The sequence below is a fragment of the Taeniopygia guttata genome, chromosome 9 (genome assembly GCF_048771995.1).
Source record: "Taeniopygia guttata chromosome 9, bTaeGut7.mat, whole genome shotgun sequence".
In the NCBI taxonomy this organism is placed as follows: domain Eukaryota; kingdom Metazoa; phylum Chordata; class Aves; order Passeriformes; family Estrildidae; genus Taeniopygia; species Taeniopygia guttata.
In genome coordinates, this window is record NC_133034.1 from 7,405,115 (window position 1) to 7,419,248 (window position 14,134).

The 14,134-nt window shown below is 45.9% G+C and overlaps 1 protein-coding gene and 1 non-coding gene across 2 annotated transcripts in view; one reads left to right on the plus strand and one right to left on the minus strand.

Annotated features, from left to right (window-relative positions):
• Positions 1-9,726, minus strand: part of LIMS2 (LIM zinc finger domain containing 2) — a 32,508-nt gene extending 22,782 nt beyond the window's left edge. The window contains exon 1 of the mRNA XM_030279992.4: positions 9,444-9,726. Within this exon, the coding sequence (XP_030135852.4) occupies positions 9,444-9,454 (11 nt within the window). The 5' untranslated portion in view covers positions 9,455-9,726. The remainder of the gene's footprint in view (positions 1-9,443) is intronic.
• Positions 9,727-12,768: 3,042 nt separating this feature from the next.
• TRNAQ-CUG (transfer RNA glutamine (anticodon CUG)) lies at positions 12,769-12,840 on the plus strand. The gene has a single exon. It is a non-coding gene; the product is annotated as a tRNA-Gln (tRNA).
• Positions 12,841-14,134: the final 1,294 nt, after the last annotated feature.

A 14,134-nucleotide genomic window follows, 5' to 3' on the forward strand; every position in this document is an offset into this window, starting at 1 on the left:
TAGTGACTAACGCAAAGACAAAAGAAAAAGGAAGGGTGTCAGTTCATGAACTACTGCTGAAAAACAGCCCCAAACTACCCTTATCATTCCAAAATCTCTTCGCTGCAATTGACTTATCTGAACAACTTTCCCAAACTGAATTAACTTCTTTAGTTCGGTTATTATTAAACTTGTCATAAAATGCTGGAAAAAAGTAAGTCCCATTTGTTTAATGCATGATTTGTTCTGCATTTGGTAAACTATGTGCATAGCTTAACCTTTTCAGCATTTCTCCTTATGCTTGCATTGAATTTTCAGTTCTGAATAAATATTTCTTTACTGACTAAATAAGAATGAATATTGCTTCGCTCAGGATATCTTCCTTTATCATGTAGGCACCAAACTCTCAGTGAAATAAACATTTTTCTTTCTTACTTAGAACATAAGGATAGCCAAAATTAAGAAAAACGTACAAATACACCTCATGGTCAGAATATGGGAAAAAAAAAATCTCTCCTTGGGCCTACCAGTAACAGCAATTTGCAATTAAGTAGAAATTGGAGGGGTTAAAAAAAATTTACACATATTGGAGCTGAAGCCAGAGTGCAAGGTCCGTATGGTGGGCCTGCAGGATGCTGCAATCAGGCAGACTTTTGAGACTAGCAGCAAAAGTCTCTTGGTATTTACACTGAAAAAAAGTCCTATGGCACAGATACTTGGGAGTCCCTCTCAGAACCAAGACATACTTATTGCCAGTAAATCATGACCAGTTACTTAATAAAGACACAGTTAGCAGTGTTCACTCAGCCCAGGCAAATACCAGCAACATAAAGAAACGTACAGGTTTTAAATCAATTATTCCTCTTACACAGGAAAACCATCCTTTTATTATCAAGCATGTACCACTTCATCCAGAATGTCTACTTGAGAAATAACTCCTAATGCACATTAGAGCTTTCTCCACTTCCACTATCTCAAAGGATCATAAATGTCATGTTTCTTTACCAGCATTGACAACACAAATCAGTCCCCACACGTATTCATCAATTATCACCAACTAGTAGCAGCACTACTGTTGCATTAGTCTCCTTTGCCTGAAGAAAGGACATAAACCATCAAGGCCTATCAGGAAGGAGAAGCAAAAATTATTACTAGCTCAAAACTTATGGATAAAATATAACAATTCAGGAGAGAAACATCTCAAAGGGACTGAAGCTTTCAGCACTATGACCTGCTCAATAAAACCAAAATATATTTGCTATATGCTTACCTTGCTTGAAGAAGTATGATGTGAAAAATGTCCTCAATTTACCTGTACATCTGCTTTTTCAGTGCTTTTCTTTCCTCTCACAGGCCTCTTCCATGCTTCTCACTTTTCCTGACCAGCTCACTGTCTCCACTCAATGGCACCACCATTTCCTTCACCACCCTGTTAGCTCCCCTCCTCATTAAATTCTCATACATTCACACCCATAGCTTCTTGTAGGAAAAATAAAAAAATTACCAACTAATTAAGAGCTATTCGCTAAAAGAAAAACAGCAGGAAAAGGAGGGCTTTAGTGAGGGATGTATAATTCACATGGAGAGGTCAAACTAATTCCTCATGTCCAGGTAAGCATCAGGCCTACTTCCTGCAAAGAAAAGTCTCAAATTCAGACCTGACTGCTAGAAAAAGAAAATTACCTCTCCTGGATGCTCACTACTCTCTCGCGTGGCACAGACTTCAGATCCCATATTGCTGCTGCATCTTACAGTTCTCCCAAAATGCAAGAAACAAAGTTTTATTTAGCTCCTGCTAATTTATTGCCGCGGCATATATCGCAGCTGAGATGGCCACAACACACAGAGCATCACCACACAATGTCAGAAAGCTTCAGTCCATACACAGTAACACCAGACCACTTCAGAGGGCTTCAGGTATCTGCTCATACAGAGTAACATTACTTTAGAAAGCTTCAGGCATCTGCTCCCCTTGTTGTTTAGCCCAGCCTTTTATCCCCTCATGTTGATGCATGGCACCTGTGTGCCCTCTGCTCCCTTTGGTGGTTGCTCAGTGCCCCTGGGCACTCCATGGCTCATTGTGTCAGTGCTGCTCACCTGCTGCTCACAGCTCTGCCCATGGGGATGAGGCTCAGCCATTACCACAAACTGTGTACTTACAATTTACCTCCTGCACAACATTAACTAATGAAAATTCAAGAGTAAAATTTTAATATGAAGTGTGGAAAAAGTAATGATCATATCAAGCAGTGGAGATGTCTGGACAGATTTAAGAAGCTGTGGTTTACATGTTCTCATGATGGAGCTACACTTGAAAGCTCCAGTTTCTGAAGCTGGATGGGAGTTATTTACAAAAACCAAAATCAACAGGCTTGCTATTAACAGTATAGGTAAAGAATTGACTACTGAACCTTAAAACCCAAGGAATGATAGAATTTTATCAACATTTTGAAAAATTACTGCATTTCTCCCTTTTTTTACTTCCACAGTGCCCCATTAACACCACTAGCACTGTCATGGTTTGACAATGGCCAAGCACCAGGCACTCAGTCACTCACTCACCTTCCCCTGCTACAGCTGAGCAGAGGAAAAAAAAAATTAAACAAAGGGTTCATAAACTGAGATAAGAACTGGGAGAAAACAAGGGCAAAACAGGCTCAACTTAGAGGTACAAATGAATTTCTTACTAAAAAAAGTGAGAGGAGGATAATGAGAAGTAAAGTAAGTCCTTAAAACACCTTTTTTCCCCCAACACCTCCCTCCTTCCTACTGAGAGTGCAGGGACACAGGGCATGGGGGTTTTGGTAAATTTGTCACCTGTGGCTTCTCTCACTGCTCAGGGAGAGGAACCATTCCCCTGTGAGACCATGGGATCCCTTCCCACAGGAGACAGTTCTCTGTGAACTTGTCCAACGTGGAGAATCTCACAAGTGGCAGTCCTCCCAAGACTGTTGCGGCATGGGTCACTCTTCCATGGGGTGCAGTCCTCCTCCAGCTTGGAAGTAGGGGCCCCCTCTCTCCACCAGGTCTCCCACTAGATCACAGCCTCCTCCAGGCATCCACCTGCTCCAGTATGGGCATCTCCCCCAGGGGCTGTGCGTGATCTCTGCATCCCCTGTGGATCCCGGCGGGCTGTGGGTGGATCTCAGCATCCCCCGTGCATCCCCACGGGCTGTGGGTGGATCTCTGCATCCCCCGTGCATCCCCACGGGCTGCAGGGGCACAGCTGCTTCACCATGGTCTCACCACAGACTGCAGAGGAATCTCAGCTCCAGCACCTAGAGCCCTTTCTCCCACTCCTTCTCCAGTGACTTTAGTGTCCATGTTGTTTCCCTCACATGTTCTCACCTCCTCTTCTTCTCTGGCCAGGAAAATCTGTGCCCCACTTTGTTTTGATTTTCTTCTTCAATATGTTATTGAATACAGAGGCATTACCAATAGTTCTAACTGGCCCAGCCTTGGCCATGTCCATCTTCAGAGCCATCAGGGACTGGCTCTGCTGTACATGGTGGAAGCTTCTATCAGCTTCTCACAGAAGCCACCTCTGCGGCCCCCTGCTACCAAAAACCAGGCCATGCAAAACCAATACAAGCACTAATGCTGGTTCTGAACAGTCTAGCACAAAGCTTGAAATGGGAAAGGCTCTCCATTGTTGCTTTCCTGTTATTGTTAAAAACTGAAAGCTTTCTCATCAGGAAAGCCCTTTCCTTCTTCATCTACTTGGAATTGAAAACAAACTGACCTCATCCCCTCTGGCTCTGTATCAACAATTCTCACTTTAAATAAAACAGCCCCACCACCAGAACCGAAAATCTAGCAAATCCTGGGAAATGCTTTAACAACGCCATTCTCTTCATCTTGGAGACCTACCCACGAGTCCCAGCTGCCGTGTCTGTCCTGCTGCTCAGCAGTGACCCGGTGCCGCTGAGCCGATCCTGCCGGCGCTGGTAAAGCTTGGAGGCTGCCAGCCCCCGGAGCCTCAGGCTGGCCATGGCACCCCCGGCCCCTCTGCAGGGGAATGCAGGGACACAACTGGAGCAACACCAGCAGCAGTGATACTCAGTGAGTCACCTTCCTTTGGGGAGTTGCGTTTACATGTAGAAGAGCTGAAGCAGGATGCACAGACACCCGATCATGCATTGTTTCTTACAACCTGTCTGCCATTCTGCCATATACTTAAAGAGCTGACAGCCTCTTTCCTGTATTCCACTAGGAATTATCTACTTAATGCAGCACACGAAGGGCTACATTAGCATCTCATTCTTTCCTAGCCTCGTAGAACTCTCTGTATAAATGTCACAAGTGAGGGAAAAAAAAAATAAATCCCAAGACTTCACATAATTAAGACACTTAAATCAAGAAAACTTTCTGATCAAAGCACAGAGAAATGCAGAAAGGCAAACCAGATTACTAGAGCTCTTGATAGCAAACACTAGAGTTTACTGCAGATCAGTATCTGACCCTGGCATCTCTAAGTGCTTCCCTGCAGGCTGCTGTACTACACTGTACAGGATACTGCAAACAGGAGAGCTGTTCCTCCACTTGGACAATGCATATTCCAAGAAACAAGGTTGCAAATACTTCTGCTCTCCGGACTCATTGCAGCACAGCAGAGGGTCAGGAAGCAGAGAGGAAGAACATACTTGGCATTCCAGGCTCCAGAGCTCTCTGGCCTTCAAGCATTACCATGAAAAATATCATAAGAATCATTACTAATAAATTACATTTTAGTAAACTGAAAAAAATAAAACCAAAACCAAAGGGAGTGGAGGGGAATGGGTGGAAAGGGGAAAGGAAAACGAAAAGGAAAAAGAGGATTTTTGTAGCATGAGCATGAAATACATCTTGGCAAGCTACAGAGGAAAAAAATGAGAGGACTGATGACTTCATGAGTTCTAAATTAATATTAATGAGCAGGAATCCCTTCTGACACTTAAAGAGAAACAGAAGGGTTTACTGGGGCCCAGTAGAACAAATCAGCAGCCTTAAAATCTACAATGACTCCAAATTTCCTTGAGAGTTTCAGCTTCTGACCTGACAGAAATCTGCCACTGCCATTTCTTTCACACTGTAGTGTTGTTTATCCATTTCTATTTTAAAATACAAACGGAATAAAGAAAAATGTCCTCCATACCAGGTGTCTCTGCTGATCTTTGAAATTTTAGAGCAATAAACAATTTTTAAAATGTAAGATTAAAGCACCTTTTTACTTCTAGCAAAAAGCAAAATATTAAATCACCACAATAAATCACCACAACAATAATCTCCCTTATCCTTAAGGAATCTGACAAAAACCCTCCTTCTCTCTCAAATACTAAGATTTTACCTGACTCATATGACATGATTCCATTGGTTTTCAAATAATGACTCTTCACAGAAACTATGACTGTCTTCTTCAAAAGGGAAGATGAGGGAATGAAATAAAAAAGGCAAACAAAAAAACCAAAATCTCAACGCAAACATCCTGTCTTCACATCCCTCAACACAAGCTCGCTCACTCACTCACTCACTCCTCTCTTCCCACCTTACACACAGAGGGAAACTGCACAGGTTTGCTTTTTCTTTCCCTGTTGATAGATTGCTTTTAAGAGACAGGGCTGATGCCAAACTCTTACAGATGGTTATTTTCTGGGCCAAAGCAGAGAAGCAAGCAGACAGATTTCTTTCAGGCATTTTCAGGCTCTTCCTCAGAGAAGGACCTCTATGGCCCCAGAACAGCCTAACGACCTTCCTATCTAGAGAGCAAGAGAGAGCAAATTTAGATCAAAAGATTAAGATTAATAATTTTCATTTTCAACTCAGAAGAGCAGAAATGGCTGCTTCCAACTCAGAGAGATAAGATATCTCTTATATATTTAATAAGAGATACCTTATATATTTAATACAAGTACAATCTACTCAGCACCAAGAATCTTTTGTAATATTGTCCTTTATACTCCCTCCTCTTTCTAACCATTTTACTTACAACTGCTTCATGTAAAGCAGCAGCAGCTCTCTACTGAATTAAAAAAGCACCTAACCAGCTAGCCTAATTGAAAATAATATACTGTTATTTCTTACCTTCACTGGATTAGGAACAATCAATAAGCATATCTGTAAAAGCAGCTGCTCTTCTTTTGTTGACTACAGGAAGTACATAGGCGTATCCAGATCCCAATTCGACCAAGTATAGTGATAACAAAAATTTCTTATGAAGATAATCATGCTCTGAAACATGCACTTGGGAAATGTTTTTTACTTGGGCTTTGTATTAGATTAATTTCTAAAGGCAACTCCAAACAGCCCAGGCATTTTTCATCTTTCAGTTTTCTAATCAACACCACAGCAGCAATGCTTTAAAGGAAACTCTTCCATTTTTGTTTAGTTTCTGCTTTGGGCATTTGACAATGTTTTGCTTGCTGGTCATTCACAGATCTTCCTTCTCAGGAATAAGCCCATCATGAAGACATGGAAAATAAAACAACAAAACCCAGCTAACCAAACAAAATCAATCAACCCCATCCTAAACTCCAACAATCCTCAAAATGGCAAAACTCAAAATGAACAGATGGACTAAACACGTCAAATACAATTCTAGAAGCAGTCTTCCCTTATTTATTGGTAAGGAAGTACCATAGTTAACTTCTAAATGCTCCAAAAATCACACCAACTGTATTTATCAACACTGAAAATCACAGAAAGACTGCTTAGAAACATACTGTTCTTACATCTAATATACTATTTCTTATATAGAATTTGTTTTTAAATGTAGTTAAAACAACATGTAACCTCATAAAACTAAAGAGTGTGGCCAGCAGGTCAGGGAGGTGGCTCTCCTCCTCTATTTCCCCAACAGCCCAGCCCAGACCTGGCAGTCACAAATACCATTTCTAAATCCAATTATCAGTTTTCTCTAGCAAAACACAATCCTCACACTGTAAAAATGCAACTAGTGGTATGTTTAAGATTTGCATTTCATTTGCTAGTCCCCTAATTTTAATAATTTTTTACTATAATTACAGAAAAAGAAAGATGTGCACTTCTTTTTCCTGGACTTATATTTTTCCCTAACTTTAAAAATCAATACATCAAATCACTGCTGTTTTTCAAATTCAGGAAATGCCTCTGCAGCCAAATGAGACAGAACACAATGAAAATTGAGTTATTTTTCATGTATTTTAATAATAATAATAATACATCTGTAGTCAGAGTATCTAGAAGAGAGTCCTTTCATATTTCTACTTTATAAGGAAGGTGAAGTGAAAAAGAATACTGTTTCAGTACTCCATGTTTTCATTCTTCACTTTAGAACACTGTAAAACAACACAATCATTCCCTGTGTCAACAGTTTCAAGACCAAAGGGACAATTATGTCCCCTTCCTGACCCAGGAAGGTTCCCACTGATGGATACTGTGGGGATGCTCCAGCTGTGAAGCAGTTCATCTCCTCCCAGAAACCGAAAATCCCACATCCCAAAAGCTGGAGAACATCTGACTACATAATGTCAGCAGACTTGAAGAACTCCCAGATAGCAAACAGGGAACAACATCTGGTTAGCACTCAGCAGAATGGCCCGTAGTTGGATCTAAGGAAGAACATTCTCAATGCTGAATTCTTTCCAATGCCATAGGAGTCTGTCCCAGCCTGAAAAACAACACTGAACACGGTGCTTGTCAATGGCATAGGCCAGGCAAGGTGCAACGTTACACAGACACTACGAAGCTTTGCTGGGAAACTACTACCCTAAATGGATGATACTATTAACAAGGAAACAGCCAGCTGAGTTACAGCTGTGACAAACAACTTCAGTTAATTGTCCTGTCCTGGGAATAACAGCAGACAGAACTTCAGAAATAAATGTTCATGGCTGACAAACTTCCCAGGACAAACATTCCTGAAAATGTCATATAACACCCACATTCACTTTTCACAAGCTAAAGCCAAGGCCTGCTCATTTTAACAACCCTCTGAAGTAAATCCAAGGAAAAGGGAACAGAAGTCTTGCATCACTTTGAATTGCACACTTTGCAGTGTCTCAGCTACCCTGGAATTGTCCACCCAGGCTCACACTTCACGTCAGAGCTTCAAATGAACAGTGCTGCACTTTAACAGACAAGTTTCAGAGGCAGCATGGAGAGAAGACAAAGTCCACCAGCACTTCCCACTGTCCTCCTGAGTGACTTCACCCAAGGTAAGCCTGTCATTCTAAACAGTACCAAGCCACTGAGTTCTTAAAAAATAAAATCAGCTGGGTTCATATAGCCACAGTTCTTTCCAAGTCTTCTCCATCCTTTCTCCATTTAAGAGCTGGGTACCCATCACCTGTGAACATTTAAGGCTCCTGAGTCTTCCTCTAGCTGTAGGTAAATGAACGTAAACTTGTAAATACACACCTGTTTCACATGTCAGAAAAATAAAAAAGGGACCATCAAAGACACAAGGCAAAACCCAGAAGAGTTTTGAGCATGTATAATCACCCAAGAGCTTCAATTTGTCATCACAGGGACCAAAAATAATACATTCCCAAATCATAGGTGAGCACACACAATTATTCAGCAGGTTCTCACACCCAACAACCCACTAATCAGGATCCACTTTGAATGATTAGGAAACGCTGCATAATACAAACATCAAGACTTGACACAAAAGGAAAGTGAACATTTATACACAAAGTGTTCTGAATCCATCTCAGTATTCCTAATCATGAAGAACAATGCTTCAGAACTACAGTAACATAGCAGGACTCACGAGGATGAGTATCCTAAAAAGGGCACCTTGCTAATTGTAGTATTACTTCTTCATGCTTTTCATATCAAAAATATTTCACAAAAGCAAGCTTATTTTAACAAACTACTTATAACGTCTGGGTTTTATTTTACATATGGGACAAAAAAGTGACATTAAAGCACTTGTGCAAACCCTCTCATAATGCCAGAAAATGCCTTCCCTGCTCCTCATTTACATCTGTCAACTAAGTTGCTTCACAGCGTTCTCCACTGTCAGACAGCATGAGAGGAGAATCAAGCTCCAGATTTAAACAGCTCCTGGAACACGTTAACTCCAAGACCAGCTCGAAGAAGCGGAGAGTGACTCTGTGGGCAGAGGGGCTGCGTGCAGATCAGCGAGAAGGGCCCCGCCGGGGCAGCGGTGCGGGCACACGGGGCGCGGGCTGCCGGCCCGGGTCACATCTGCAGCTGCCCCCGCCCAGCCCTGCCTCTGCTCTGCCCTCCGCTGTGCCCTCCGCTGTGCCCCGTGCAGGGCTCAGGCACAGCGGAGCAGCTCCGCGCTTGCCCGCCGGGCCGGAGCGTGCCCCGCTCCGCCCAGGCCTCACAGCAGCACAGCGTTCTCCCCTGCCCCTTCCCGCCAGGCCCTCCCGGCGTTACCGGGGCCAGAGGAGCTGTTCCCGACACGTCACGGCCGGCCCAGGGCGCTGAAGGCGGGCACGGCCCAGACCCCCGCCCGGCTCCCGTGCGCCCGGCCTCACCTGCCCGTCATGGCGGCGAACCCCGCGCTGTCGCTGAGGGGCTGCGGGGCGGGACGGGCGGCTCGGCCCCGGCGGCCAGCGCTGACCCCGCCCCGGCGGCGGCCCCGGCCCCTTGGGTGTGGGCGGGCACCGCAGCCCTCGGTGACTCAGGGCAGCCCCCCCGGACCCGCGCATACTTTTCCTATAAAGGCAAAGGAATAAGGGCTAGCGAGGCTGCGGAGCGGAAGGACGGGGGAGGCGGCGGCACAGGCGCGGCGCCTGCCCCTGCCCTGCCGCCGGAGCCGCTTCGCCCCACCTGGCAGCAAGACATGGCAGCCGCTGTGAGTGTGGGGTGAAGGGGCAGCGCAGTCACATGCCCCGCACCGACGGGACTGTGTTCGAAGACCAGAGCAGCCGCGCTTCCAGCCTGTTCTGCGGGCTGCTCATCCCTGCACACAGCCCCGCGGCGAGGGGAAGTGGCTTTCCGGCGTTTTACCCTCGGGGTGCAGAAGACAGGTCTGGAAGGCTTCTGGAAAGCGGTCGTGGCAACCATTGCTGTTAAAGGATGAGGGACCGCACTCCCCAAGGAGGGCCCCTCCAAGTGCGATGTTTTTGCTAACATGTCATCCCCGCTTGCCCCTGTTCAAACATACTCTGATGTAAAATGAATCACCAAATGCCATAGGAAGCTTCTGACCAAAAGCAATTTCAAACTCTTTTCATCTTGTGAGATAGCCTGGTATGCTGTGACTTACCATCGTTACATACATTTTTGCATCTTGACAGTAATGAAACTCTGTCTGTGCTCTCTGTTTTCTGGTGTCCATATAATCTCATTTTTCAGCCCTACAGTAAACATTTAAAATTGTACAATGTTCTTCCCATCACTGTCTGAGTAACTGTTAGCCAGGTATCCTAACGCAAAACACCACACTGCCATGCAGTATTAGATTTTGATGAGTTCCTTTTATGAAACTCTGGCTTCAGTAAAATGATCCCTCCTCACAGGATGGGGGAAACAATTGGAAGGGTAAAAATGCAAAAAAAAAAAAAATTGAGTGGAGTTATTTTAATCAGGAAAAAAGGGGGAAAGGCAAACAAACAAAAAAACCAACTCAAAGTAAACAAAATCAAGAAAAACAATTTATGTAAAAAATTCTCAATTGTTCATTGAGGAGTTGGAGGAGTTGGGACTGAAGGAGTGAAGTTGAGCTTGAGAAGAATAAGGAGGGTTGGGGGAAGGTGTTCTAATTGTGTCTTTATTCCTCACTGTCCAATCTATTTTGATTGGCAAGGAAGTAGGTTAATTTTCCCCCAAATTAGTCTGGTTTGCCCACATAGTAATCAGTCAATGGTTTCCCTGTGTTTATGTTGACCCACAGGAGTTTTCATCTCATTTTCTCCCCGTCTTGTCCTCCTGAGGAGCTGGAGTGCGAGAATGCTGGGTGAGAGCCTGGCAGCCAGCAAAGCCAGGCCATCAGACATTTGCATCTGTCGGAATGGGAAAACTTACACAAATGAGAGAATTCACACAAATGAGAAAGCCAGAACTCAAGGCAGAGCAGAAGCAGCATCAGACCTGCCTGGGGCACAGTCAGGGAGATGCAAGTCAAACCTTTCACGATAAGACAACACTAGTGTTTTCTCTGTGATGTTTTCCAGCTGTGATGCACTGCTACAAGACTCTTCTTTTGTTCTGCTTGTTTGACTCGTCTTTCCAGGACAGAAAGCTTGACTTTCCAGGAGTTAATTCAGCATTGAATACTTTGAATTCATATCACTTAGTTTTTTGCCTGTGTTTTAAACTGAGTTTCTATGCCATCTTGGGAAGTGCTTCAGATGAGCAGCAGATAAGCAGATGTCTACCAGAAGAGACCTTCAATTTCCTGAAGAAACTGGAAAAAATCAGGGAAAAAAAAGGTCAATAAGACAAGTTTTATTGTACTATTTCTTGCTGTATTTGGGGCTACATAATTGGTATGATATTGCAATGCTCTATATTCTGAACATTACTGCAAAATCTGTGGTTGAATTTTCAAAGGCATAAATGGAAGCTTTTGGGATTGACAGTTTAGAGCAGGCTGTCACTGCATTTTGTAATCAGGAACATAATTCCACACAAAGGCTTTTGACACCTTGCCAGCATGCCCTCAGACCACCACCAGAAGGATCCGGTCTCTGGATGGATGTTTGCAAGACTGACTCTTCATGTTTTTTCTTGCTTACCATATTAACTGTTTCAAAAATTATACACTTTGGGCTTTGGACAGAACCAGATAGCAGTGGGAAGGGTCTAAAATCTTGTAGACAATTTATTCAGAAAGCTTAACATGTCTAGGAATGACAGAAGTGTGTCTAGGGCTGAACAGAGAGGAAGGGAGAGAGAGTGAGGGCCAGCAGCATCAGACAGGGCTGGGAGCAGTCCCATTTAAACTCTGGGAGAGCAAAGTGGTGCAGTGGGAACGTGCTAGGTGTGTAACTCAGAGGTTCATGGATAGAAACCATTCCCTGCTAGGGCACACCTTCCCCAAGGCTGCCTCACCCAACAATTTCAACCTGTTTGCCTGTAGCTCTCTGGACACACCTGGCCCTGGCTCTCCTCTTCTTCTGCCCCTGCCACCTGGCCCAGCCAACAGGTGGCCGTGGAGTTGTGCAGCAGCAGGCACAGCTTCCCCCACAAGACCCTGCATATTATGGGCACACAGGAATTCCTTCCTTTGCTGCAGGCAGCTCAATCCACAGCTTCCCAGGCACAGGAGAGCACCTCCAGGCCTATTCAGGGCCAGAGGAGGCTCAGGGTGCTCCACATGTGCTCAACACAGGTATTCCCAATGGACACTGACTAGCGGTGGCTGGGTGTTGAGAGTGGAGGAGACACCTTGGTGTGGCACCTGCCTTTTCTGCTTGCCTCTCCAGCCCCTTTCCTGGGTTCCCCAGAGGGTCTTTCTTCACCTTTTGTAGAGATGGAGCAATGTTTCCCTCTCATTAGTCCTTAAGGAGCTGGACTGGATTGGGCTGGAGAAGAGAAGGCACGGGAGCTTGTGCTGTGTGAAGGTGACTTCCCAAGGTAACTTTCGCTGAGTCAGAAAGGGCTTGTTGGAATTTGGGGGAGACAAGATGGTGGCTGATTTCAAGGCTGGTGCTTGTAAGAGAGGCCATGGCAGGCTTGCAGAAGGAGCTGTGCTGCTGGCCTGAAGGATGGTGTGATGAGAGAGTGCCTGTCAGCCCTGCAGGAAGGCTGCACTTGGTGAGAGATGTCCAAGGCAGTGGAGAGAGAGGCAGGCTCAGGTGGGGGCAGAAGGCTGAGTGAGGCTCAGCAGAGGAGCCAGAGGTGTGTGGTGCAGGAGGTCCTATGGTGTAATGGTGAGCACTCTGGACTCTGAATCCAGTGATCTGAGTTCAAATCTCAGTGGGACCTTGGCCTTTTGGTTCCCTCAGGCTTTGCCTCAGCATGCTTACACACTCACAGCTCTCCTCTCCTGCTGAGGTGCAAGACCACCCACTCCAAATGGCTCAGGCACAGGACCCTGCTCTGGGACCATTGCTGCTATGTAAGATGCATCCAAAAATGGACATTGTGCTACTCGCTCTGGGCAGGTGTTTCCAGGTTGGATCATTCCCACAGCATCACCAAGTTACTGTGTGGGGCATTACCTGTATGCACACCATTGTCCACAGATCCTTTCTTGCTCCTTTCATCTGTGCCTTCTTTTCCTCTTTTCCCTGCAAATTTCTTTCTATTTCTTTTGCAATCCATTCAAGGAGCTCTACCAACATTGGACAGTGCCCCATCATTGGGGTTCCATTTGAAACCATGGGAGAGGGAAGAACCTTCCTTGCAGAGAAGGTGGTAGGTGAGGGAGGAGGAGAACAAACAACCACAACTCTCCAGCGGTGCTGCACAAAGGCTTTAATGAGAAGGAGCAAAAGCAGCGTCACAGAACAGAGGGCAAGGAACACGTGTGGGGGGCCAGGGAGGGAAAGAGATGGGCCCATTTGCCGAGGCCAAGGGGGATGATGCGCCGGGCTCAGCAGATCTGACCGCAGCGGGGGAAAGGCAGACACAGGCCTGAGCCCCCCAGGCCAAGGGAGCCCCCAGAAGAGATGGGAACCCCCGCGGTGCTGAGGGAGCTGCCCACAGCAGCTGACAGAGAGGATCCCACGGCTGTGCTCTGAGGGAAAGAGGTGAGGATGGGGCCCGGCAAGGTCACCAGCACGGGGGAAGCCTCGATGTAGAACATGGAGTCAGCGCAGCGGGCGAGGCAGGGCTCAGTGCAGCTGCTTGCAAGGGGGGTTGGGCCACAGGGGCCGCAGGGCCGTGGGGGACAGGGTCTGCAGCAAGACATCTCTCGGTGCAGGAGGCAAAGCTGCAACACAGAGCAGGGAGCACCAAGCAGCTCAGGATCAGTCTGTCTCTCTGTCCCTCAGCTCTCTCCAGGGACACGGTTGCTCTTCAAAACACACTCTGTACCTACAGCTCCCACCACCCTCCTCGTGCCCTCCGAGTGGCACGGCACGGGAAGGCCGCCCCACTTCAGCAATAGCAGCCAGCACGGTGCCTTTAAGGCCCCTGTGCAAAGGCTGGTCCCAGCCCTTCTCCAGAACAGACATGGCTGTGTTCGAGATGTCCCGGGATGCCCTGGGACATTTTGTTACACCATGGCAGGTGCAAATGCTGCTGGGCACGTCCCCCTGAGGCTGAGCCCCATTGA